Source organism: Phyllobates terribilis, unplaced genomic scaffold, assembly GCF_046119375.1.
Source record: "Phyllobates terribilis strain yellow unplaced genomic scaffold, ASM4611937v1 Scaffold_370__1_contigs__length_1879735, whole genome shotgun sequence".
Taxonomy (NCBI): domain Eukaryota; kingdom Metazoa; phylum Chordata; class Amphibia; order Anura; family Dendrobatidae; genus Phyllobates; species Phyllobates terribilis.
Window position 1 is genome coordinate 1318464 of NW_027363130.1, and position 23879 is coordinate 1342342.

The window sequence follows — 23879 nt, forward strand, 5'->3', positions numbered from 1 at the left end:
TCTGCAAAAAAGCTGAAGGTAAAAAGAGGATGGCAAATGATAATGGTACTAAACACACGTCAAAAGGCACAAGCTGAAGGTTTTACAATGGCCCTCATAGTCCCCTGATCTGAACATCATTGAAAATCTGTGGCTAGACCTCAAAATAGCTGAGGATGCAAGACGACCCAAGAATCTCACAGAACTGGAAGAATTCCTCCAAGGAAGAAAGGATGAAAATCCCTCAAACAAGAATTGAAAGACTATTGTCTGGCTACAAAAAGCATTTACAAGCTGTGATACTTTCAAAAGGGGGCGATACTGGGTACTAACCTTGCCAGGTGCCAAAACTTTTGCATTTATCCATTTTTCCTCATTGAAATTTTTTTTAAATGTAAAAGATGAAAATACAGTGGTGGCCAAAAGTATTGGCACCCCTGCAATTCTGTCAGATAATACTCAGTTTCTTCCTGAAAATGATTGCAATCACAAATTCTTTGGTCTTATTATCTTCATTTAATTTGTCTTCAGTGAAAAAAACACAAAAGAGAATGAAGCAAAAATGAAATCATTGATCATTTCACACAAAACTCCAAAAATGGGCCCGACAAAAGTATTGGCACCCTCAGCCTAATACTTGGTTGCACAACCTTTAGCCAAAATAACTGCAAACAACTGCTTCCGGTAACCATCAATGAGTTTCTTACAATGCTCTGCTGGAATTGTAGACCATTCTTCATTGGCAAACTGCTCCAGATCCCTGATATTTGAAGGGTGCCTTCTCCAAACTGCCATTTTGAGATCTCTGCACAGGTGTTCTATGGGATTCAGGTCTGGACTCATTGCTGGCCACCTTAGAAGTCTCCAGTGCTTTCTCTCAAACCATTGTATAGTGCTTTTGGAAGTGTGTTTTGGGTCATTGTCCTGCTGGAAGACCCATGACCTCTGAGGGAGACCCAGCTTTCTCACACTGGACCCTACATTATGCTGCAAAATTTGTTGGTAGTCTTCAGACTTCATAATGCCATGCACACGGTCAAGCAGTCCAGTGCCAGAGGCAGCAAAGCAACCCCAAAACATCAGGGAACCTCCGCCATGTTTGACTGTAGGGACCGTTTTCTTTTCTTTGAATGCCTCTTTTTTTTCCTGTACACTCTATGTTGATGATTTTTCCCAAAAAGCTCTACTTTTGTCTCATCTGACCAGAGAACATTCTTCCAAAACGTTTTAGGCTTTCTCAGGTAAGTTTTGGCAAACTCCAGCCTGGCTTTTTTATGTCTCGGGGTAAGAAGTGGGGTCTTCCTGGGTATCCTACCATACAGTTCCTTTTCATTCAGACGCCAACGGATAGTACGGGTTGACACTGTTGTACCCTCGGACTGCAGGGCAGCTTGAACTTGTTTGGATGTTAGTCGAGGTTCTTTATCCACCATCCACACAATCTTGCGTTGAAATCTCTCGTCAATTTTTCTTTTCCGTCCACATCTAGGGAGGTTAGCCACAGTGCCATGGGCTTTACACTTCTTGATGAAACTGCGCACAGAAGACACAGGAACATTCAGGTCTTTGGAGATGGACTTGTAGCCTTGAGATTGCTCATGCTTCCTCACAATTTGGTTTCTCAAGTCCTCAAACAGTTCTTTGGTCTTTTTTCTTTTCTCCATGCTCAATGTGGTACACACAAGGACACAGGACAGAGGTTGAGTCAACTTTAATCCATGTTAACTGGCTGCAAGTGTGATTTAGTTATTGCCAACACCTGTTAGGTGCCACAGGTAAGTTACAGGTGCTGTTAATTACACCAATTACAGAAGCATCACAGGATTTTTAAAAGGGTGCCAATACTTTTGTCCACCCCCTTTTTTAGGTTTGGTGTGAAATTATATCCAATTTGGCTTTAGGACAATTCTTTTTGTGTTTTTTCATTGAAGACTAATTAAATGAAGAGAATAATACCAAAGAATTTGTGATTGCAATCATTTTCAGGAAGAAACTGAGTATTATCTGACAGAATTGCAGGGGTGCCAATACTTTTGGCCACCACTGTATATATAGTTTATTATTTATTATTTTGCCTGAAATACAAAGGAAATGTAATCTTTAACTTTAGGCCGTTTAGAGATTATTTCATCTTCAACTCAACTGTTCACAATAACAGTAATTTTGACCATTGGTGCCCAAACTTTTACATGTCACTGTATTCTGTCACTATGTGTTTCCTACAGATGGACTCATGGAAAGAAATCCACCAGAGAGATGTCCCCGTCCTCTGTATCCCCAGGACTGTCCAGAAGAGAATCACAACATCCCGGAGAGTCATCAGGTAGACGGTGCTGAGCCCTGTACCGGATCTGTATATGGGGGGACATTTCTGATCGAGGTCATAGATGTCACAGATTTTGGTGGTTTCTTGTATTGTGCTGATTGTTACATCTGATATATCAGGAGGAAGATCCGACTAAGAATAAAGTGAAGGACGAGACAGAAGAAGAAGTGATGACGAGGAGGGATCAGCCGTGTGTGAGCGACGGGAAGGAGGAGATTCCTGTAGATGTTTCCACAGGTGTGTAATAATGACCGGCGTGTGATGATGATGATGACTGGCGTATGACGATGATGATTGGCATGTGACTATGATTAGCGGCGTGTGATGATGATGACTGGCGTATGACGATGGCGATTGGCATGTGACTATGATTAGCTGCGTGTGATGATGATGACTGGCGTATGATGATGATGATTGGCATGTGACTATGATTAGCGGTGTGTGATGATGATGACTGGCGTATGACGATGATGATTGGCATGTGACTATGATTAGCGGCGCCTGACGATTATGACTGGCGTATGACGATGACGATTGGCATGTGACTATGATTAGCGGCGTGTGATGATGATGACCGGCTTGTGATGATGATGACTGGCGTATGACGATGATGATTGGCATGTGACTATGATTAGCGGCGTGTGATGATGATGACTGGCGTATGACGATGATGATTGGCTTGTGACTATGATTAGCGGCGTGTGATGATGATGACTGGCGTATGATGATGATGATTGGCATGTGACTATGATTAGCGGCGTGTGATGATGATGACTGGCGTATGACGATGATGATTGGCATGTGACTATGATTAGCGGCGTGTGATGATGATGACTGGCGTATGATGATGATGATAGGCATGTGACTATGATTAGCGGCGTGTGATGATGATGACTAGCGTATGACGATGATGATTGGCATGTGACTATGATTAGCGGCGTGTGATGATGATGACTGGCGTATGACGATGATGATTGGCATGTGACTATGATTAGCGGCGTGTGATGATGATGACCGGTGTGTGATGATGATGACTGGCGTATGACGATGGCGATTGGCATGTGACTATGATTAGCGGCGCCTGACGATTATGACTGGCGTATGACGATGACGATTGGCATCTGACTATGATTAGCGGCGTGTGATGATGATGACCGGCTTGTGATGATGATGACTGGCGTATGACGATGATGATTGGCATGTGACTATGATTAGCGGCGTGTGATGATGATGACTGGCGTATGATGATGATGATAGGCATGTGACTATGATTAGCGGCGTGTGATGATGATGATTGGCATGTGACTATGATTAGCGGCGTGTGATGATGATGACTGGCGTATGACGATGATGATTGGCATGTGACTATGATTAGCGGCGTGTGATGATGATGACTGGCGTATGATGATGATGATTGGCATGTGACTATGATTAGCGGCGTGTGATGATGATGACCGGCTTGTGATGATGATGACTGGCGTATGACGATGATGATTGGCATGTGACTATGATTAGCGTCGTGTGATGATGATGACTGGCGTATGATGATGATGATTGGCATGTGACTATGATTAGCGGCGTGTGATGATGATGACTGACGTATGATGATGATGATTGGCATGTGACTATGATTAGCGGCGTGTGATGATGATGACTGGCGTATGATGATGATGATAGGCATCTGACTATGATTAGAGGCGTGTGATGATGATGACTGGCGTATGACGATGATGATTGGCATGTGACTATGATTAGTGGCGTGTGATGATGATGACTGGCGTATGACGATGGCGATTGGCATGTGACTATGATTAGTGGCGTGTGATGATGATGACTGGCGTATGACGATGATGACTGGCATGTGACTATGATTAGCGGCGTGTGATGATGATGACTGGAGTATGATGATGATGATTGGCATGTGACTATGATTAGCGGCGTGTGATGATGATGATGATTGGCGTATGATGATGATGATTGGCATGTGACTATGATTAGCGGCGTGTGATGATGATGACTGGCGTATGACGATGATGATTGGCATGTGACTATGATTAGCGGCGTGTGATGATGATGACTGGCATATGATGATGATGATTGGCATGTGATTATGATTAGCGGCGTGTGATGATGATGGCTGGCGTATGATGATGATGATTGGCATGTGACTATTATTAGCGGTGTGTGATGATGATGACTGGCGTATGACGATGATGATTGGCATGTGACTATGATTAGCGGTGTGTGATGATGATGACTGGCGTATGATGATGATGATTGGCATGTGACTATGATTAGCGGTGTGTGATGATGATGACTGGCGTATGACGATGATGATTGGCATGTGACTATGATTAGTGGCGTGTGATGATGATGACTGGCGTATGACGATGATGATTGGCATGTGACTATGATTAGCGGTGTGTGATGATGATGACTGGCGTATGATGATGATGATTGGCATGTGACTATGATTAGCGGTGTGTGATGATGATGACTGGCGTATGACGATGATGATTGGCATGTGACTATGATTAGTGGCGTGTGATGATGATGACTGGCGTATGACGATGATGATTGGCATGTGACTATGATTAGCGGCGTGTGATGATGATGACGATGATTGGCATGTGACTATGATTAGCGGCGTGTGATGATGACCGGTGTGTGATATTGTATGAAGTCTCCGGTGCAGTGAAGCTTTATCCGCCGTCCACATCACAGCAGAAGCGTCCGGTGATGGCGCGGCTGCTCTTGTACAGAGTCCGGTTGCGCACCGATGAATAACTGGGCCGCATTCACACCTCTTCTTAATGATTTAATAAGCACATTTTTAATTTTCCTAATTGTGTTTTTTAATATTACTTCCATCTTTTATTTTCATATTATTCTTACACAAGTCTCTTGCTGCCATATAAATGACTGAGCTTGCGATTCGGACAGAACCCCGGGGGAAGATTCCGTATAATGAGGCGCTGTGGACGCCGTCTGGCCTATGATCCAGTGATGTCCATCTTTTTCAGCGTGCAAAAAAGCGCAGTCGACCAGAGGCTAGACGAAGTCCGGTGTAACTCTGCTGCCTCATTATTCTGAATGGATCCCTCGGGGGTGTCATCTGAATCATGTATTTTGTAGATTTAGATGGAAACCCCGATGTACAGTGGGTACGGAAAGTATTCAGACCCCTTTAGATTTTTCACTCTTTGTTTCATTGCAGCCATTTTGTAAATTGTAAAAAGTCATTTTTTTCTCATTATAGTACACTCTGCACCCCATCTTGACTGAAAAAAACAAGAAATGTAGAAATTTTTGCAAATTTATTAAAAAAGAAAAACTGAAATATCACATGGTCATAAGTATTCAGACCCTTTGCTCAGTATTGAATAGAAGCACCTTTTGAGCTAGTACAGCCATGAGTCTTCTTGGGAATGATGCAACAAGTTTTTCACCCCTGGATTTGGGGATCCTCTTCCATTCTTCCTTGCAGATCCTCTCCAGTTCCGTCAGGTTGGATGGTGAACGTTGGTGTACAGACATTTTCAGGTCTCTCCAGAGATGCTCAATTGGGTTTAGGTCAGGGCTCTGGCTGGGCCAGTCAAGAATAGTCACAGAGTTGTTCTGAAGCCACTCCTTTGTCATTTTAGCTGTGTGCTTAGGGTCATTGTCTTGTTGGAAGGTGAACCTTTTGCCAAGTCTGAGGTCCAGAGCACTTTGTAAGAGGTTTTCATCCAGGATATCTCTGTGCTTGGCTGCATTCATGTTTCCTTCATTTACAACCAGTCATCCTGTGCCTGCAGCTGAAAAATACCCCCATAGCATGATGCTGCCACCACCATGTTTCACTGTAGGGATTGTATTGGGCAGGTGATAAGCAGTGCCTGGTTTTCTCCACACATACCGCTTAGAATGATCACCAAAAAGTTCTATCTTCGTGTCATCAGACCATATAATCTTATTTCTCATAGTCTGGGAGTTCTTCATGTGTTGTGAGCAAACTCTATGCGGGCTTTCATATGTCTTGCACTGAGGAGAGGCTTCCATCTGGCCACTCTGCCATAAAGGCCCGACTGGTGGAGGGCTGCAGTGATAGTTGACTTTGTGGAACTTTCTCCCATCTCCCTACTGCATCTCTGGAGCTCAGCCACAGTGATCTTGGGGTTCTTTTTTACCTCTCTCACCAAGGCTCTTCTCCCACGATTGTTCAGTTTGGCTGGACGGCCAGGTCTAGGAAGACTTCTGGTGGTCCCAAACTTTTTCCATTTAAGGATTATGGAGGCCACTGTGCTCTTAGGAACCTTCAATTCAATAATGCAGAAATTCTTTTGTAACCTTGGCCAGATCTGTGCCTTGCCACAATTCTGTCTCTGAGCTCCTTGGGCAGTTCCTTTGAGCTCATGATTCTCATTTGGTCTGACATGCACTGTGAGCGGTGAGGTCTTATATAGACAGGTGTGTGTCTTTCCAAATCAAGTCCTATGAGTTTCTTTAGACACAGCTGGACTCAAATAAATGAGTAGAACCATCTCAAGGAGGATCACAAGGAAATGGACAGCATGTGACTTAAATATGAGTGTCTGAGCAAAGGGTCTGAATACTTATGACCATGTGATATTTCAGTTTTTCTTTTTTAATAAATCTGCAAAATTGTCTGCATTTCTGCTTTTTTTCAGTCAAGATGGGGTGCAGAGTGTACTTTAGTGAGAAAAATAAATGAACTGTTTCGAATTTACCAAATGGCTGCAATGAAACAAAGAGTGAAAAATGTAAAGGGGTCTGAATACTTCCCGTACCCACTGTAAGTGTTCAGTGTACAGCACAGGATAAATATGCTCCAAAATGTTCTGTACCCCAAAATGCCACCATTAAGAGCTTCTACTCAACCCACAAAAAACAAGTCCCCACTCAGGTTCATCATCTGTAAACAGTAATATAGGGGGTGTCCATATCACTGGTAGCACAAAGGCTCTGGAAAAGTGACTTGGCTCCCACTTAAAGAAATCCAGTGACATCTGCGCTCCCAAATCCAAATGCCCCCTCCTCCTGAGCCCCACCGTGTGCAGTTAGCATCCACATGTTTGGCATTACTGTAGCGAGGAGAGCCAATTTATTTCTCCAGAAAGCACTAGCTGGGAATCATGTACTGGGCGCTACAACGTAAGGGCACCACAATGTACCGGACGCTACAATGTACTGACCACTATAAGGAAATATTTGCATTTTCACTTCGCAACATCCATTACTGCTCGTTTCTGGAAAGCACCCATGGAGTCAAATTCATCACTATTCCTGTAGATACATTTCCATAGGGGTGTAATTTCCAAACTGGTGTCACTTGAGGGGGGATTCTGCTCTTCTGCCACTTAGGGGCTCTGTATATGGAGTCTGCAAACTGTTCTACTAAAGTTTGTTCTCCAAGAGTCAAATAGCGCTCCGTCCCTCCCGAGTCTCGCCATGTGGCTAAGCAGTACAGTACAGACACATATGGGGTATTGCCCCGTTCAGCAGAAATTGTATAAAATTATGTGGTCATCTTTACCCAGTTTCCCTTGTGAAAATGTAAAATCTGGGGCTAAAATAACATTATAGTGGTAAAAATGTAATTTTTTTTTTTCCTTCACCGTTCAATTGTATAACATTTTGTGAATCACAATTACCTTGTATTCATTGGGAAACTGAGCGGTGGATGCTGGGTGTGACGCGTGGGGAAACCCCACCCACAGCCCACCGAGTCACGCCTCACTTGACGTGACATCAGACATCAGGTGAAGCAAGAGCCGGCTGCAGCCGGGGGTCGCGTGATGCCTGTGAGTGTCCAGCGATAGCGCCGCTCACAGCCAATAAAGACAAAGCAAGATAATTAAAAGAAATCTTCTCTCAACGGGTTAATTACATTGGGGGCATTTTTAATAGTAGTGGACAACTTCTTTAATTACGTGGACACTTTTCTATACTGAGGGCAAGATACGAAGCTTGAGAGAGTGAAATGGCACTGGAGGTACATTAAGGGAACCGGTCATCAGTAATTACCACTTAAAGAACTATTTGCTGTCTAATCTCTGCCACCCCTGACTTGTGCCAATGTCACCAGTTTATAAGTGTCATTCACTTTACCCGTCATTGTGTTAATGTTATGGCATGTAGTTGTCCTCCTTATTCCCGGTACTTTCACTGACGAGGGTCTTCACTGTGAGATCCAGAAAATACATTCAGAAATCTCTTTTGTGTTGAAGAAAAAACTCACATCTAATTTATCTTTCATCCTAATAGGAAATCCTTGTGAGAATAACGGTTCATCACTAAATTATAAAAAAGAAGATATCAGGAAGCACTCTAATGGAGAAAACCTCATCACCCTTCCTGCACCTCCTGGACTTCACAGCACTTCACTTTCCTATAATCCACCTGATCATGAGGAATCATCTCCTGAGCAATCTCACATTGTTACCAAAAGTCCAGGGGGCAAAGTGGATTCAAGATTTCAGTGTGACAAGCAATTTACAAAAAGCTCAGATTTTTTAACACACAGAAAACATAAAGGAGAGAAGCCATACTCCTGTTCAGAATGTGAGAAATGCTTTACATATAAATCACAATTTATTATACATGAGAGAATTCACACAGGAGAGAAGCCATTTTCATGTTCGGAATGTGGGAAGGCCTTTAAACATAAAGGAGATCTTATTACACATCAGAGAATTCATACAGGAGAGAAGCCATTTTCATGTTCGGAATGTGGGAAATGTTGTAGAAGTAAATCAGTCCTTGTTAAACATCAAAGAATTCACACAGGAGAAAAACCTTTTTCATGTTTACAATGTAGAAGGTGCTTTCCAGATAAATCACAGCTTGTTATACATCAGAGAATTCACACAGGAGAAAAGCCATATTCATGTTCGGAATGTGGGAAATGCTTTACATTTAAAGGGAGTCTTATTATACATCAGAGAATTCACACAGGAGAGAAGCCGTATTCATGTTCAGAATGTGGGAAGTCCTTTACAGATAAAAGGAGTCTTATTCCACATCAGCGAATTCACACAGGAGAGAAGCCATATTCGTGTTCAGAATGTGGGAAATGCTTTACAAATAAAGGGAATCTTATTACACATCAGAGAAATCACACAGGAGAAAAAACATTTTTGTGTTCACTATGTGGGAAGACCTTCACAGCTAAAGGGCATTTTAATAGACATCAGAGCATTCATACTGGAAAGTCGCCATATTCATGCTCAGAATGTGGGAAGTGTTTTAGTTATAAATCACATCTTGTTAAACATCACAGAATTCACACAGGAGTAAAGCCATTTTCTTGTTCAGAATGTGGGAAATGTTTTAAAAGTAAATCAGATCTGGTTTTACATCAAAGAATTCACACCGGGGAGAAACCGTTTTCATGTTTACAATGTGGAAAATGTTTTACAGAGAAATCATATCTTGTTAGACATCAGAAAACTCACACAGGAGAGCAGCCGTATTCATGTTCAGAATGTAGGAAATCTTTTATACATAAATATCAACTTGCTGCACATAAGAGAATTCATACAGGAGAAAACACATTTTCATGTTCAGAATGTGGGAAATCTTTTATATATCAATCAGAGCTTGTTATACATCACAGAATTCACACAGGAGAGAAGCCGTATTCATGTTCAGAATGTGGGAAATCTTTTATACATAAATCAAATCTTTCTGCTCATAAGAGAATTCATACAGGAGAGAAGCCGTATTCATGTTCATTCTGTGAGAAATGCTTTACAAAAAAAACTTATCTTGTGCAGCATGAGAGAAGTCACACAGGAGAGAAGCCGTATTCATGTTCAGAATGTGGGAAATCTTTTATACAAAAATCACACCTTGTAAAACATGAGAGAAGTCATATGGGAAAGAAAGTGTAATTATGTTCACTGTGTTTTATAAAGTTTAATAAATATTGTTCAGCATAAATGAGTACACCCCCTTTGATGAGTAAGATTTTATTTAATAGCTCACTGAACACAAGATCAATTCCTACAATTTTGCCAACACTAAGTTTCATAGAACATTTTTTTGTAATCAAAACATGAAAGTAAGGGTAATAATATAACTCTCATTACAAAATCTTCAGTTTTACTCAATATAGTTGATGCAAAAATGAGTACACCCCACATTAAAAGCTACTACATCTATTATTTTGTATGGCCTCCATAATTTTAAAGGACGGCACCAAGTTTTCTAGGCCTGGAATGAACAAGTTAGTGACAATACTATATCTATCTTTTATCTCTTTTTCGATAACGAGCTCTTAGAGCCTGGATGCTGGATGGAGCGATGACAACTTGTCTCTTCAGAATTCCCCATAGGTGTTTGGTTGGGTTCAGATCAGGAGACACTTGGCCACTGAATCACTGTCACCCTGTTCTTCAGAAATGTAACAGTGGCCTACCAAGGGAACAGAGTGATGGCAGCATCTTTTCTGTCACTATAGAGCAGAACATCTGTGAATTCAAGATACCATCAATGAAATGTAGCCCCTCATGCAGCCGCACATAAGGACACGGCCACCACCAGGTCTCACTGTAGACACCATGCATTCTCATTGTATTCCTCACCTCTTCAATGTTATACAGTTTTGAAGCCATCAGTTCCAAAAAAAACCTTTATCTTGGTCTCATCACTCCAGAGTATAAAGTCCCAGGAGTCTTCATATGTTTCCGCATGTGTCCTGGCAGATTGTAGGGCGGCTTTTTTGTGTATGGGATTTAGGAGAGGCTTTCTATGTGGACAACACCCATGTCTGCCATTCCTCTATAGAAAACATTGTCTGCTTTCAGCTCATCTCTCAATGCTTGGATGAAAAATCACAGTTGGGAAGGAATGGACGGGACAAAGAAAGTTACTGATAATCCAGCACTTGTTTTCCAGTGTGAATAAAACCAAAAACTTTTATTGAAAAATCCAAATTAAAATCATAGAAACATTAAAAAACAGATAGGAGCAAAACATCTCTGCGTTTCTACCTGGTATTTGTGTTCAGTTCTTCTTCATGACATAATAAATCAACAGTAACCGGCTTCTTATACACATCATAGGGTCTAATGCACAGCGGAGACCCCCAGCCCCAAATGGACATGTGCAAGTATGTCTACATTACCCCTATGGATGATCATATGTCCACAACAAAAAGCATCCGTGCAATAGAAGAATGAAGTGTCTGCATCTATAATGTGTATATTATGTATAATTACTATAAAAGAGGAAAAACACAATTCAGTAAATGGATGCAAGGTCTGAACGAAGCTTCATATCACTGGGGAATCTGGAGTCCAATTCCAGAATCCACAAGGCTTCTCGGGGGTGTACTTTTTATACCAATCTCCCCCCTTAGCTGGTCTGGTGACATATTCAATACCCACAACTGTAAAGGGATTAATCCCTATTGTGTTGTATGAGATGTTGTGATGTATTACGTGTTGTGGGGCCAAGAACGTCCCTAACGTGTCCCCCAATGCGGTGACGTAAGGGTCTGACCGTGCCCCCCACATATTGCAGCAGACAAGCTTCACATTGTATGGTGTCAATGACGTGTGGAGCTACAACTAATGAGATGTCGGATATTATAGGGTTTATTATGGTTAGTAGATGCAGACATTTTTGCTTTGTGCACAGACTTGCACCAACCACATTTATTTCTCCCACATTCAATGAAACCTTTGGTGTTTGTCCTCCACGTGTCAGTTGTCTTTCTTGTTGCTGGATCCTTGTCAGTGTATAACATAGGTAAATGTTTTCTGGTAATATTCACTATATTATAGGAATCTTCTCTGCAGCCAGTATTGAATGTATCTCTAGACTGATGGATGTTTCCTTCTTTGTGAGTTTTCGGTAATGTATGAAATATTGGACATTGTGGGTGATTTTCCTTTAATCGTTCTATTTGTTTGGCATTAAGTACAGCCGATACCAAACCCTCCTCCAAAAGACAATGTAAGGGGGTATTGTATGAATTAGTAGGATCTCCATCTAGAGTGCGGCATATATTAGTATCGTCATCCATGTACATAACCTCCGGCTCATACAACCCACTATCCAGAGCTGTGATCGAGCCCCCTTTATCTGCAGCTCTAATGACTTTATTAGGGCTGTGCTCAGGGCCGTATCTGGCATTCATGCTGCCCTAGGCACTTTAAGTGGTCACGCCCCCTACTGGTAACTCTTACTAGAAGTGCTCATACCCTTTAGGCCCCCTTCACACGTACCGGAGACACACACGTACACCCATTATAATCTATAGGCTGCGCACATGGTCACACGGACCGGACATGTCCGTTTTTTGCCGGCAGCTCGGACGTCAGTACGTCCTGCACACAGATGACATAAAGTGTGACATCCGCACACACGTCTGTGTGACACGTGCCGGAAGAGAGCGCAGAATAGAAATGACAGATATTTAGGTGTTAGATGTGCAAATATTGAGATAGATGATAGATATCCGTGAGATATATAATTAGTAGTGTTGAGCATTCCGATAATGAAATATCGGGTATCGGCCGATATTCGCGGTATCGGAATTCCGATACTTAATTCCGATACTTTTACAATATCGAATACCGGAATCGGAAGTTCCCATAATGCCTGCGCTCTGCAGTGTCTCTGAAGGATGACAAGCTGGATGGCAGCGCTCAGCTGAGATCCAGCCTGTCATCAGAATGCCATCCCAGCGTGAGAGAATTCTCCTGATTGTTTAACCCCTTAACAACATCTGACGTACTAATACGCGTCTGTGCCCTGGGACTTAAAAGCCAGACCCGTATTAGTACGTCATGGCGATCGCGCGCGCACACAGACTGTGCGGGCGCGATCGCCGCCGGGTGTCAGCTGATTGTCACAGCTGACACCCGATACTATGTGCAGGGAGCGGTCCTGCACCGCTCCCAGCACATTAACCGCGGCATTGCGGGGCAAGGGGAGGTGATCGGCGACACCATGTTGCGTTTGGCAAGCCCCTGTGTGCTCAAACTTTGGAGCTCCCCCACAAGTGACCCCATTTTGGAAACTAGACCCCCGAAGGCACCTATCTAGTTGCATAGTGAGCACTTGGAACCCCAGGTGCTTCACAAATTGATTCATAAAAATGAAAAAGTGTTTTTTTTTTCACTTTTTCATTTTTACTAATCAATTTGTGAAGCACCTGGGGGTTCCAAGTGCTCACTATGCATCTAGAAAGGTGCCTTGGGGGGTCTAGTTTCCAAAATGGGGTCACTTGTGGGGGAGCTCCAAAGTTTGGGCACAGAGGGGCTCTCCAAACGCAACGTGGTGTCCGCTAACAATTTGAGCTGATTTTCCATTCAATTTGTTAGCGGATATCATGTTGCATTTGGAGAGTCCCTGTGTGCCCAAACATTGGAGCTCCCCCACAAGTGACCCCATTTTGGAAACTAGACCCCCCCAAGGCACCTATCTAGATTCATAGTGAGCACTTGGAACCCCAGGTGCTTCACAAATTGATTCATAAAAATGAAAAAGTGTTTTTTTTTTCACTTTTTCATTTTTACAAATCAATTTGTGAAGCACCTTGGGGTTCCAAGTGCTCACTATGCATCTAGAAAGGTGCCTTGGGGGGTCTAGTTTCCAAAATGGGGTCACTTGTGGGGGAGCTCCAAAGTTTGGGCACAGAGGGGCTCTCCAAACGCAATGTGGTGTCCGCTAACAATTTGAGCCGATTTTCCATTCAATTTGTTAGCGGATATCATGTTGCATTTGGAGAGTCCCTGTGTGCCCAAACATTGGAGCTCCCCCACAAGTGACCCCATTTTGGAAACTAGACCCCCCAAGGCACCTATCTAGATGCATAGTGAGCACTTGGAACCCCAGGTGCTTCACAAATTGATTCATAAAAATGAAAAAGTGTTTTTTTTTTCAATTTTTCATTTTTACGACTCAATTTGTGAAGCACCTGGGGGTTCCAAGTGCTCACTATGCATCTAGAAAGGTGCCTTGGGGGGTCTAGTTTCCAAAATGGGGTCACTTGTGGGGGAGCTCCAAAGTTTGGGCACACAGGGACTCTCCAAACACAACATGGCGTCCGCTAATTATTCAAGCAAATTTTACAATCAAAAAGTCAAATGGCGCTCCTTCCCTTCCGAGCCCTGCCGTGCGCCCAAACAGTGTTTTTTCCCCAAATATTGGGTATCTGCGTGCCCAGGGGAAATTGCACAACAAATTTTGGGGTCCATTTTTTCTTGTTACCCCTGTGAAAATAAAAAAAATTGGGTCTAAAGTAACATTTTTGTGAAAAAAGTTAAATGTTCATTTTTTTCTTCCACATTCAAAAAATTCCTGTGAAGCACCTGAAGGGTTAATAAAGTTCTTGAATGTGGTTTTGAGCTCCTTGAGGGGTGCAGTTTTTAGAATGGTGTCACTTTTGGGTATTTTCTGTCATAAAGACCTCTCAAAGTGACTTCAAATGTGATGCGGTCCCTAAAAAATGGTTTTGTAAATTTTGTTGGAAAAATGAGAAATCGCTGGTCAACTTTTAACCCTTATAGCTCCCTAACAAAAAAAAAATTTGGTTCCAAAATTGTGCTGATGTAAAGTAGACATGTGGGAAATGTTATTTATTAACTCTTTTGTGTGACATATCGCTCTGATTTCAGGGCTTAAAAATTCAAATTTTGAAAATTGCAAAATTTTCAAAATTTTCGCCAAATTTCCGTTTTTTTCACAAATAAACGCAAGTGATATCGAAGAAATTTTTCCACAATCATGAAGTACAATATGTCACGAAAAACAGTCTCAGAATCAGGGGGATCCGTTGAAGCGTTCCAGAGTAATTACCTCATAAAGTGACAGTGGTCAGAATTGTAAAAATTGGCCTGGTCATTAACGTGCAAACCACCCGCGGGGCTTAAGGGGTTAAAAGCTGGTGGGCGGTAAAAAGCTGGTGGGCGGTAAAAAGCTGGCGGGCGGTAAAATGCTGGCGGGCGGTAAAAATCCGCCGGCTTTTAAACAATCACACAGCCCCATACTGCTTCCCCGCAGCCTCCCACCCCGATCCTCCACTCCCCTCGCCACCTCCCATCCCGATCGTAAGTTAGGACCGGGCGGGGAGTGCAGCACCAAGGAGCGGGGAGCGAAGGACCCGGGCGGGGAAGCCGGCAGTGAAAAGACTTCACCGCCGGCTTTCCCGTTCTGTGCTGCGCTTTCCCGCCGGTTATTTCAACTGAACAGCTGAGGTATCAGGTGATGCCGATCAGCTGTTCATTGAAGTAGCCGCGGTGCCCTCAGAGGGTTCATGTGAGTTCATGCTTGACTGCATTGCATGAACTCACATGAACTTTCCCACGGCCGCACAGGGCAGCCTCACCTCCCAGACCATCAGCCCGTCATGATTGGTGTGTGTGGGTGTCTGTGCGATGTGTGCGGGTGTGCACGCTGTCTGTGCGATGTCTGCGAGTGTGTGCGGGTGTGCGCGGTGTCTGTGCGAGTGTGTGCGGGTGTGCGCGGTGTCTGTGCGATGTCTGCGGGTGAACGCGGTGTCTGCGAGTGTGTGCGGGTGTGCGCGGTGTCTGTGCGATGTCTGTGAGGGTGTGCGCGGTGTCTGTGCGATGTCTGCGAGTGTGTGCGGGTGTGCGCGGTGTCTGTGCGATGTCTGCGGGTGTGCGCGTGCAGGCAGACATAGGCCGATGTGACACTACTACTCCCATCGGCCTATGTCTGTCCCCCGTCCACTCCTGCCAGCAGGATCAGCTCGATGGGAGCAGTAGTTCCCATCAGCCTGATCCTGCTATTTAAATTACCCTACTGTGTCCCCAATAAATTTTAAATACATGTCATTGGTGGCCAGTGGTTGCCTACAATAAATTAGTTCATACATTACCTGTCCCTGCCGATCGCCACCTAAAATAAAGTAAAAAATAAAAAACTACACCTATGCTCACCTAGACACCTAATTCCCCGAAGCCATCGATCTCCTGTAATAAAATATAAAATAATAAACCACAACCTTATCCTTACCCCTCCGTAGTAGTCCACGAGTGTCCCACGATGATCTCCAGTTTAGAGCAGCCACATAGAATATAACCGCTCTGAACCGCTGCCGCCGCTACAATGATGGGGCCGTAGAGCAGCCCCTTCATTGCATAAGCGGGTTCGCCGGAGTTCAGGCAGCGCTGCTCCGGTTAGCTCCTTTACGGCCCTGCTGTATCGTGAGAAATTCCCACGGTACAGCAGTGCCGTAAAGGAGGTCTCCGGAGCTACGCTGCCTGAATGCACTCCGGTGACCTCAGTCAGTGGCTCCCGCTGCCGGGAGCGGACGTGTTCCCGGCAGTGTGAGCTTACAGCAGCCATGCACAGCTGTCACCATCTCCAGATGTGACAGCTGTGCATGGGAGATCAGCGCAGGAACGTGGACAGGTAACTATTTTTTTTTTAGTAAACTAAGAATTAAATAAAATTGTGTGTTTTATTTCAAATAAATTATTTTTTTCTGGGTGTAGTGTGAGTTTTTTATTTTTAACACTTTGTAGGTTAGTAATGGGGGTGTCTTATAGATGCCCATCATTACTAACCTGGGCTTCATGGCAGCTGGCGCTGACATGAACCCCACCACTATTACCCCCTGCCACCGCACCAGGGCAGCGTGGAAGAGCGAGGCTAAGTGCCAGAATTGGCGCATCCTATGGATGCGCCATTTCTGGGGCGGCTGACGGCTGGTGTTTCTAGCCTGGGAGGGGGCCAATATTCATGGCACCCTTCCTGGGCTATTAATATCAGCCCCCAGCTGTCTGCCTAGCCTTTGCTAGCTATTAAAATAGGGGGGACCCCACATCATTTTTTTGGGGGGTCTCCCATTTTAATAGCTAGTAAAGGCTAGGTATTCAGCTGGGGGCTGATATTAGTAGCCTGGGAAGCTCCGTGGGTATTACCCCCTTCCCAGGCTTCAAACATCTGCCCCAGCCGTCTGCTTAACCTCCGCTAGAGACTAAAATTATGGGGGATCCCACGCCAATTTTATTTTTAATAAATCCTTTATTTTAACAGTAAATGACACTTGAGGGATTAATAAAGATGCAGTCCCTAAATTATTATTTATTTTTTAATTATTTTCTCCCAAAAATTTTGACGTGGGCTTTGCCATATTTTTGTATGCCAGCCAGGTACAGCAGGCAGGAACGGGCTGCCCCCAACTGCCAGCTGCCTATTTGTACCTGGCAGGACACAACAATATAGGGAAGCCCTTTTTTTCTAAATTATTTCATGAAATAATTAAAAAAAAATTGACGTGGGGCTTCGCCCTATTTTTGTGTCCAGCCAGGTACAACTAGGCAGCTGGGGGCTGGAATCCGCAGCGCTGGGAGGCCCAAGATTTCTGGGCCACCCCCTCTGCAAATTGCAGTCCGCAGCCACCCCAGAAAATGGCGCGTTCATAGAAGCGCCATCTTCTGGCGCTGTACCCAACTCATCCAGGGCCCTGGTGCGGTGGCTCACTGGGTAATAAAGGGGTTAGGGCAAGCTTGATATTATCAGCTGGCCCTAAGCCTGAAATTCATGGGGTCACGCCAATATTAGACATGACCACCATGATTTTCTAGTAAAGTATTTAAAAAAAACACAACACCGAGAAAAAAGTCCTTTAATTGAAATAAAGACACAATTCTTTATTGTTCTAAATTAAACCATACTTACCATCACGCCCATTCCAGCTGAAGCCAACGATCTCCTGCAATAAAAGAAAAATAATAAAGCAACCTCATCCTTACCTTTCCATGGTTCCCACGACAGCTTCAGCTCTGCTACATCGAGATGACAGGCTGGACCGCAGCAGAACGCTGCCATCCAGCCTGTCATCCCGCAGACACTGAGAAGCGCAGTGACGGCATCCAGATGAGCCGAGTTCATGTCCAATGAACTCGGCTCACCTCATGCATTTCTGAGGTGGCTGACGGCTGGTGTTTCTAGCCTGGGAGGGGGCCAATATTCATGGCTCCCTTCCTGGGCTATTAATATCAGCACCCAGCTGTCTGCCTAGCCTTTGCTAGCTATTAAATTAGGGGGGACCCCACGTCATTTTTTTGGGGGGGTCCCCCATTTTAATAGCTAGTAAAGGCTAGGTATTCAGCTGGGGGCTGATATTAGTAGCCTGGGAAGCTCTGTGGGTATTACCCCCTTCCCAGGCTTCAAACATCTGCCCCAGCAGTCTGCTTAACCTCCGCTAGAGCCTAAAATTACGGCGAACCCCTCGCCAATTTTTTTTAAAATAAATCCTTTATTTTAACACTAAATGACAAGTAGAGTAATCAACACTGTCACTGTACTTCTTATATATGTGACTGACATGTTTCTATCTATCTAATCTATGTATGATTCTCTATTCCTTCTATTCTAAATTGTCGGGTACCGCTGCTGAATTGCATTTCCGGTGACTACCTCTTGAAGCTGATCAAGAGAATGCCAAGAGTGTGCAAAGCAGTCATCAAAGCAAAAGGTGGCTACGTTGAAGAACCTAGAATATAAGACATATTTTCAGTTGTTTCACACTTTTTTGTTAAGTATATAATTCCACATGTGTTAATTCATAGTTTTGATGCCTTCAGTGTGAATGTACAATTTTCAAAGTCATGAAAATACAGGAAAATCTTTAAATGAGAAGGTGTGTCCAAACTTTTGGTCTGTACTGTACTGGTTCTCTGCGCCATCATTCCTTCTACTCATTCTCTATATGTCAACCAGGGCTGCTTCTGTCATGAGGTGAGATGAGCATCTTGCCCCAGGCGCTTGTTGGAGCTGTCTGAAAGGGGTGGCAGAATGCGGTTGCTGCTCCCTCAGAGACACTAGACACAGGCCTGTAGGCAGCTGCTGCCCCCTCAGAGACACTAGACACAGGCCTGTAGGCAGCTGTTGCCCACTCAGAGACACTAGACACAGGCCTGTAGGCAGCTGTTGCCCACTCAGAGACACTAGACACAGGCCTGTAGGCGGCTGCTGCCCCCTTAGAGACACTAGACACAGGCCTGTAGGCGGCTGCTGCCCCCTCAGAGACACTAGACACAGGCCTGTAGGCGGCTGCTGCCCCCTCAGAGACACTAGACACAGGCCTGTAGGCGGCTGCTGCCCCCTCAGAGACACTAGACACAGGCCTGTAGGCGGCTGCTGCCCCCTCAGAGACACTAGACACAGGCCTGTAGGCGGCTGCTGCCCCCTCAGAGACACTAGACACAGGCCTGTAGGCGGCTGCTGCCCCCTCAGAGACACTAGACACAGGCCTGTAGGCGGCTGCTGCCCCCTCAGAGACACTAGACACAGGCCTGTAGGCAGCTGCTGCCCCCTCAGAGACACTAGACACAGGCCTGTAGGCAGCTGTTGCCCACTCAGAGACACTAGACACAGGCCTGTAGGCAGCTGTTGCCCACTCAGAGACACTAGACACAGGCCTGTAGGCGGCTGCTGCCCCCTCAGAGACACTAGACACAGGCCTGTAGGCGGCTGCTGCCCCCTCAGAGACACTAGACACAGGCCTGTAGGCGGCTGCTGCCCCCTCAGAGACACTAGACACAGGCCTGTAGGCGGCTGCTGCCCCCTCAGAGACACTAGACACAGGCCTGTAGGCGGCTGCTGCCCCCTCAGAGACACTAGACACAGGCCTGTAGGCGGCTGCTGCCCCCTCAGAGACACTAGACACAGGACTGTAGGCAGCTGCTGCCCCCTCAGAGACACTAGACACAGGCCTGTAGGCGGCTGCTGCCCCCTCAGAGACACTAGACACAGGCCTGTAGGCGGCTGCTGCCCCCTCAGAGACACTAGACACAGACCTGTAGGCGGCTGCTGCCGCCTCAGAGACACTAGACACAGGCCTGTAGGCAGCTGCTGCCCCCTCAGAGACACTAGACACAGGCCTGTAGGCAGCTGCTGTCCCCTCAGAGACACTAGACACAGGCCTGTAGGCGGCTGCTGTCCCATCAGAGACACTAGACACAGGCCTGTAGGCGGCTGCTGCCCCCTCAGAGACACTAGACACAGGCCTGTAGGCTGCTGCTGCCCCCTCAGAGACACTAGACACAGGCCTGTAGGCGGCTGCTGCCCCCTCAGGGACACTAGACACAGGCCTGTAGGCGGCTGCTGCCCCCTCAGAGACACTAGACACAGGCCTGTAGGCGGCTGCTGCCCCCTCAGAGACACTAGACACAGGCCTGTAGGCGGCTGCTGCCCCCTCAGAGACACTAGACACAGGCCTGTAGGCGGCTGCTGCCCCCTCAGAGACACTAGACACAGGCCTGTAGGCGGCTGCTGCCCCCTCAGAGACACTAGACACAGGCCTGTAGGCAGCTGCTGCCCCTTCAGAGACACTAGACACAGGCCTGTAGGCGGCTGCTGCCCCGCATAGACACTAGACACAGGCCTGTAGGCGGCTGCTGCCCCCTCAGAGACACTAGACACAGGCCTGTAGGTGGCTGCTGCCCCCTCAGAGACAATAGACACAGGCCTGTAGGCGGCTGCTGCCCTCTCAGAGACACTAGACACAGGCCTGTAGGCGGCTGCTGCCCCCTCAGAGACACTAGACACAGGCCTGTAGGCAGCTGCTTCCCCCTCAGAGACACTAGACACAGGCCTGTAGGCGGCTGCTGCCCCCCATAGACACTAGACACAGGCCTGTAGGCGGCTGCTGCCCCCTCAGAGACACTAGACACAGGCCTGTAGGCGGCTGCTGCCCCCTCAGAGAAACTAGACACAGGCCTGTAGGCGGCTGCTGCCCCCTCAGAGACACTAGACACAGGCCTGTAGGCGGCTGCTGCCCCCTCAGAGACACTAGACACAGGCCTGTAGGCGGCTGCTGCCCCCTCAGAGACACTAGACACAGGCCTGTAGGCGGCTGCTGCCCCCTCAGAGACACTAGACACAGGCCTGTAGGCAGCTGCTGCCCCCTCAGAGACACTAGACACAGGCCTGTAGGCAGCTGCTGCCCCCTCAGAGACACTAGACACAGGCCTGTAGGCGGCTGCTGCCCCCTCAGAGACACTAGACACAGGCCTGTAGGCGGCTGCTGCCCCCTCAGAGACACTAGACACAGGCCTGTAGGCTGCTGCTGCCCCCTCAGAGACACTAGACACAGGCCTGTAGGCGGCTGCTGCCCCCTCAGAGACACTAGACACAGGCCTGTAGGCAGCTGCTGCTCCCTCAGAGACACTAGACACAGGCCTGTAGGCAGCTGCTGCCCCCTTAGAGACACTAGACACAGGACTGTAGGCGGCTGCTGCCCCCTCAGAGACACTAGACACAGGCCTGTAGGCGGCTGCTGCCACCTCAGAGACACTAGACACAGGCCTGTAGGCGGCTGCTGCCCCCTCAGAGACACTAGACACAGGCCTGTAGGCTGCTGCTGCCCCCTCAGAGACACTAGACACAGGCCTGTAGGCAGCTGCTGCCCCCTCAGAGACACTAGACACAGGCCTGTAGGCAGCTGCTGCCCCCTCAGAGACACTAGACACAGGCCTGTAGGCGGCTGCTGCCCCCTCAGAGACACTAGACACAGGCCTGTAGGCGGCTGCTGCCCCCTCAGAGACACTAGACACAGGCCTGTAGGCAGCTGTTGCCCACTCAGAGACGCTAGACACAGGCCTGTAGGCAGCTGTTGCCCCCTCAGAGACACTAGACACAGGCCTGTAGGCGGCTGCTGCCCCCTCAGAGACACTAGACACAGGCCTGTAGGCGGCTGCTGCCCCCTCAGAGACACTAGACACAGGCCTGTAGGCGGCTGCTGTCCCATCAGAGACACTAGACACAGGCCTGTAGGCAGCTGCTGCCCCCTCAGAGACACTAGACACAGGCCTGTAGGCGGCTGCTGCCCCCTCAGAGACACTAGACACAGGCCTGTAGGCAGCTGCTGCCCCCTCAGAGACACTAGACACAGGTCTGTAGGCGGCTGCTGCCCCCTCAGAGACACTAGACACAGGCCTGTAGGCGGCTGCCAGTCACAGTGTATCAGACAGAGGGGCGAGATCGCAGAGCAGAGGGGGGCGCTCCAATGCTAGCTCCATACTCAGGTGCAGCCTCGTACTGCTGAGCCTCGGACCCACCAGAGGAAATTATTCCTGGGGCCCAATATGTAACTACATAGAAATAATACAAGCCCACCAATTGTGAGATAAAATATGCTAGTATTGTGGTGTAACATAAAAACACAATGGTTCACATTTATCAAAAATGGCAGAATTTGAGCAAAATCTTTTGTACTCGCTTCAACTCCATTATTCCATATTTATCACATTTCGTCACTAATGATACATTTGGTGCAAATTATTTAAGCAGAACATTTTAAGCATGGTAGCACACGTCTCAATGCTAAAAAAGAGCTGACATCCAGTGGGTCAAATGTTGCATAGTAATATAATTTTGTACAAATTGCAACTTTTTTTGCATGTAAAAATGGTTTTAATATGAATGCATTTGTTCCGTGCCTTTTTTAAGACAGCCGGTGCCAGGGTGCTCCTGTCCCCAGGCACATACATAAAATCAATTAGAAATATATTAATCCCTTGGCACAGATGAACATACAGTACCAGTACGTCCACAGCAGGGTCCACGTGTGCGGAGTTGGCTCAGGAGTGGAGACCACTTCACACGCAACATACAGCGGGCATGTGCCTGTATGGTGACCATTCAGCTGTGCACACACAACATACAGCGGGCATGTGCCTGTATGGTGACCATTCAGCTGAGCACACGCAACATACAGCGGGCATGTGCCTGTATGGTGACCATTCAGCTGTGCACACGCAACATACAGCGGGCATGTGCCTGTATGGTGACCATTCAGCTGTGCACACACAACATACAGCGGGCATGTGCCTGTATGGTGACCATTCATCTGTGCACACGCAACATACAGCGGGCATGTGCCTGTATGGTGACCATTCAGCTGTGCACACGCAACATACAGCGGGCATGTGCCAGTATGGTGACCATTCAACTGTGCGCACGCAACATACAGCGGGCATGTGCCAGTATGGTGACCATTCAGCTGTGCACACGCAACATACAGTGGGCATGTGCCTGTATGGTGACCATTCAACTGTGCGCACGCAACATACAGCGGGCATGTGCCAGTATGGTGACCATTCAGCTGTGCACACGCAACATACAGCGGGCATGTGCCTGTATGGTGACCATTCAGCTGTGCGCACGCAACATACAGCGGGCATGTGCCGGTATGGTGACCATTCAGCTGTGCACACGCAACATACAGCGGGCATGTGCCTGTATGGTGACCATTCAGCTGTGCACACGCAACATACAGCGGGCATGTGCCTGTATGGTGACCATTCAGCTGTGCGCACACAACATACAGCGGGCATGTGCCTGTATGGTGACCATTCAGCTGTGCGCACCCATCTTGATACTCCTGTGATATCCAGCATTAGGCTGGATTCATATGGGATCATTATTTCCACTATATACTGCAATACTGTTACTGTTATATTAAAACATACAAAACAAGCAGGGGCGTAATGATCGCGGTCATAGAGGGTACAACCGGGACCAAACCCATGCTTGTGCGTGGCCCGACGACACCGATTTCACCTGGATGTGCATTCTCTGACAC

General features: G+C 46.6%; 1 protein-coding gene across 1 annotated transcript in view; it reads left to right on the top strand.

The window, feature by feature from the left end:
* LOC141223153 (uncharacterized) overlaps nucleotides 1-10264 on the top strand; it is a 49763-nt gene extending 39499 nt beyond the window's left edge. The window contains exon 7 of the mRNA XM_073666779.1: nucleotides 8909-10264. Coding sequence (XP_073522880.1) covers nucleotides 8909-10200 — 1292 coding nt within the window. The 3' untranslated portion in view covers nucleotides 10201-10264. The remainder of the gene's footprint in view (nucleotides 1-8908) is intronic.
* Nucleotides 10265-23879: the final 13615 nt, after the last annotated feature.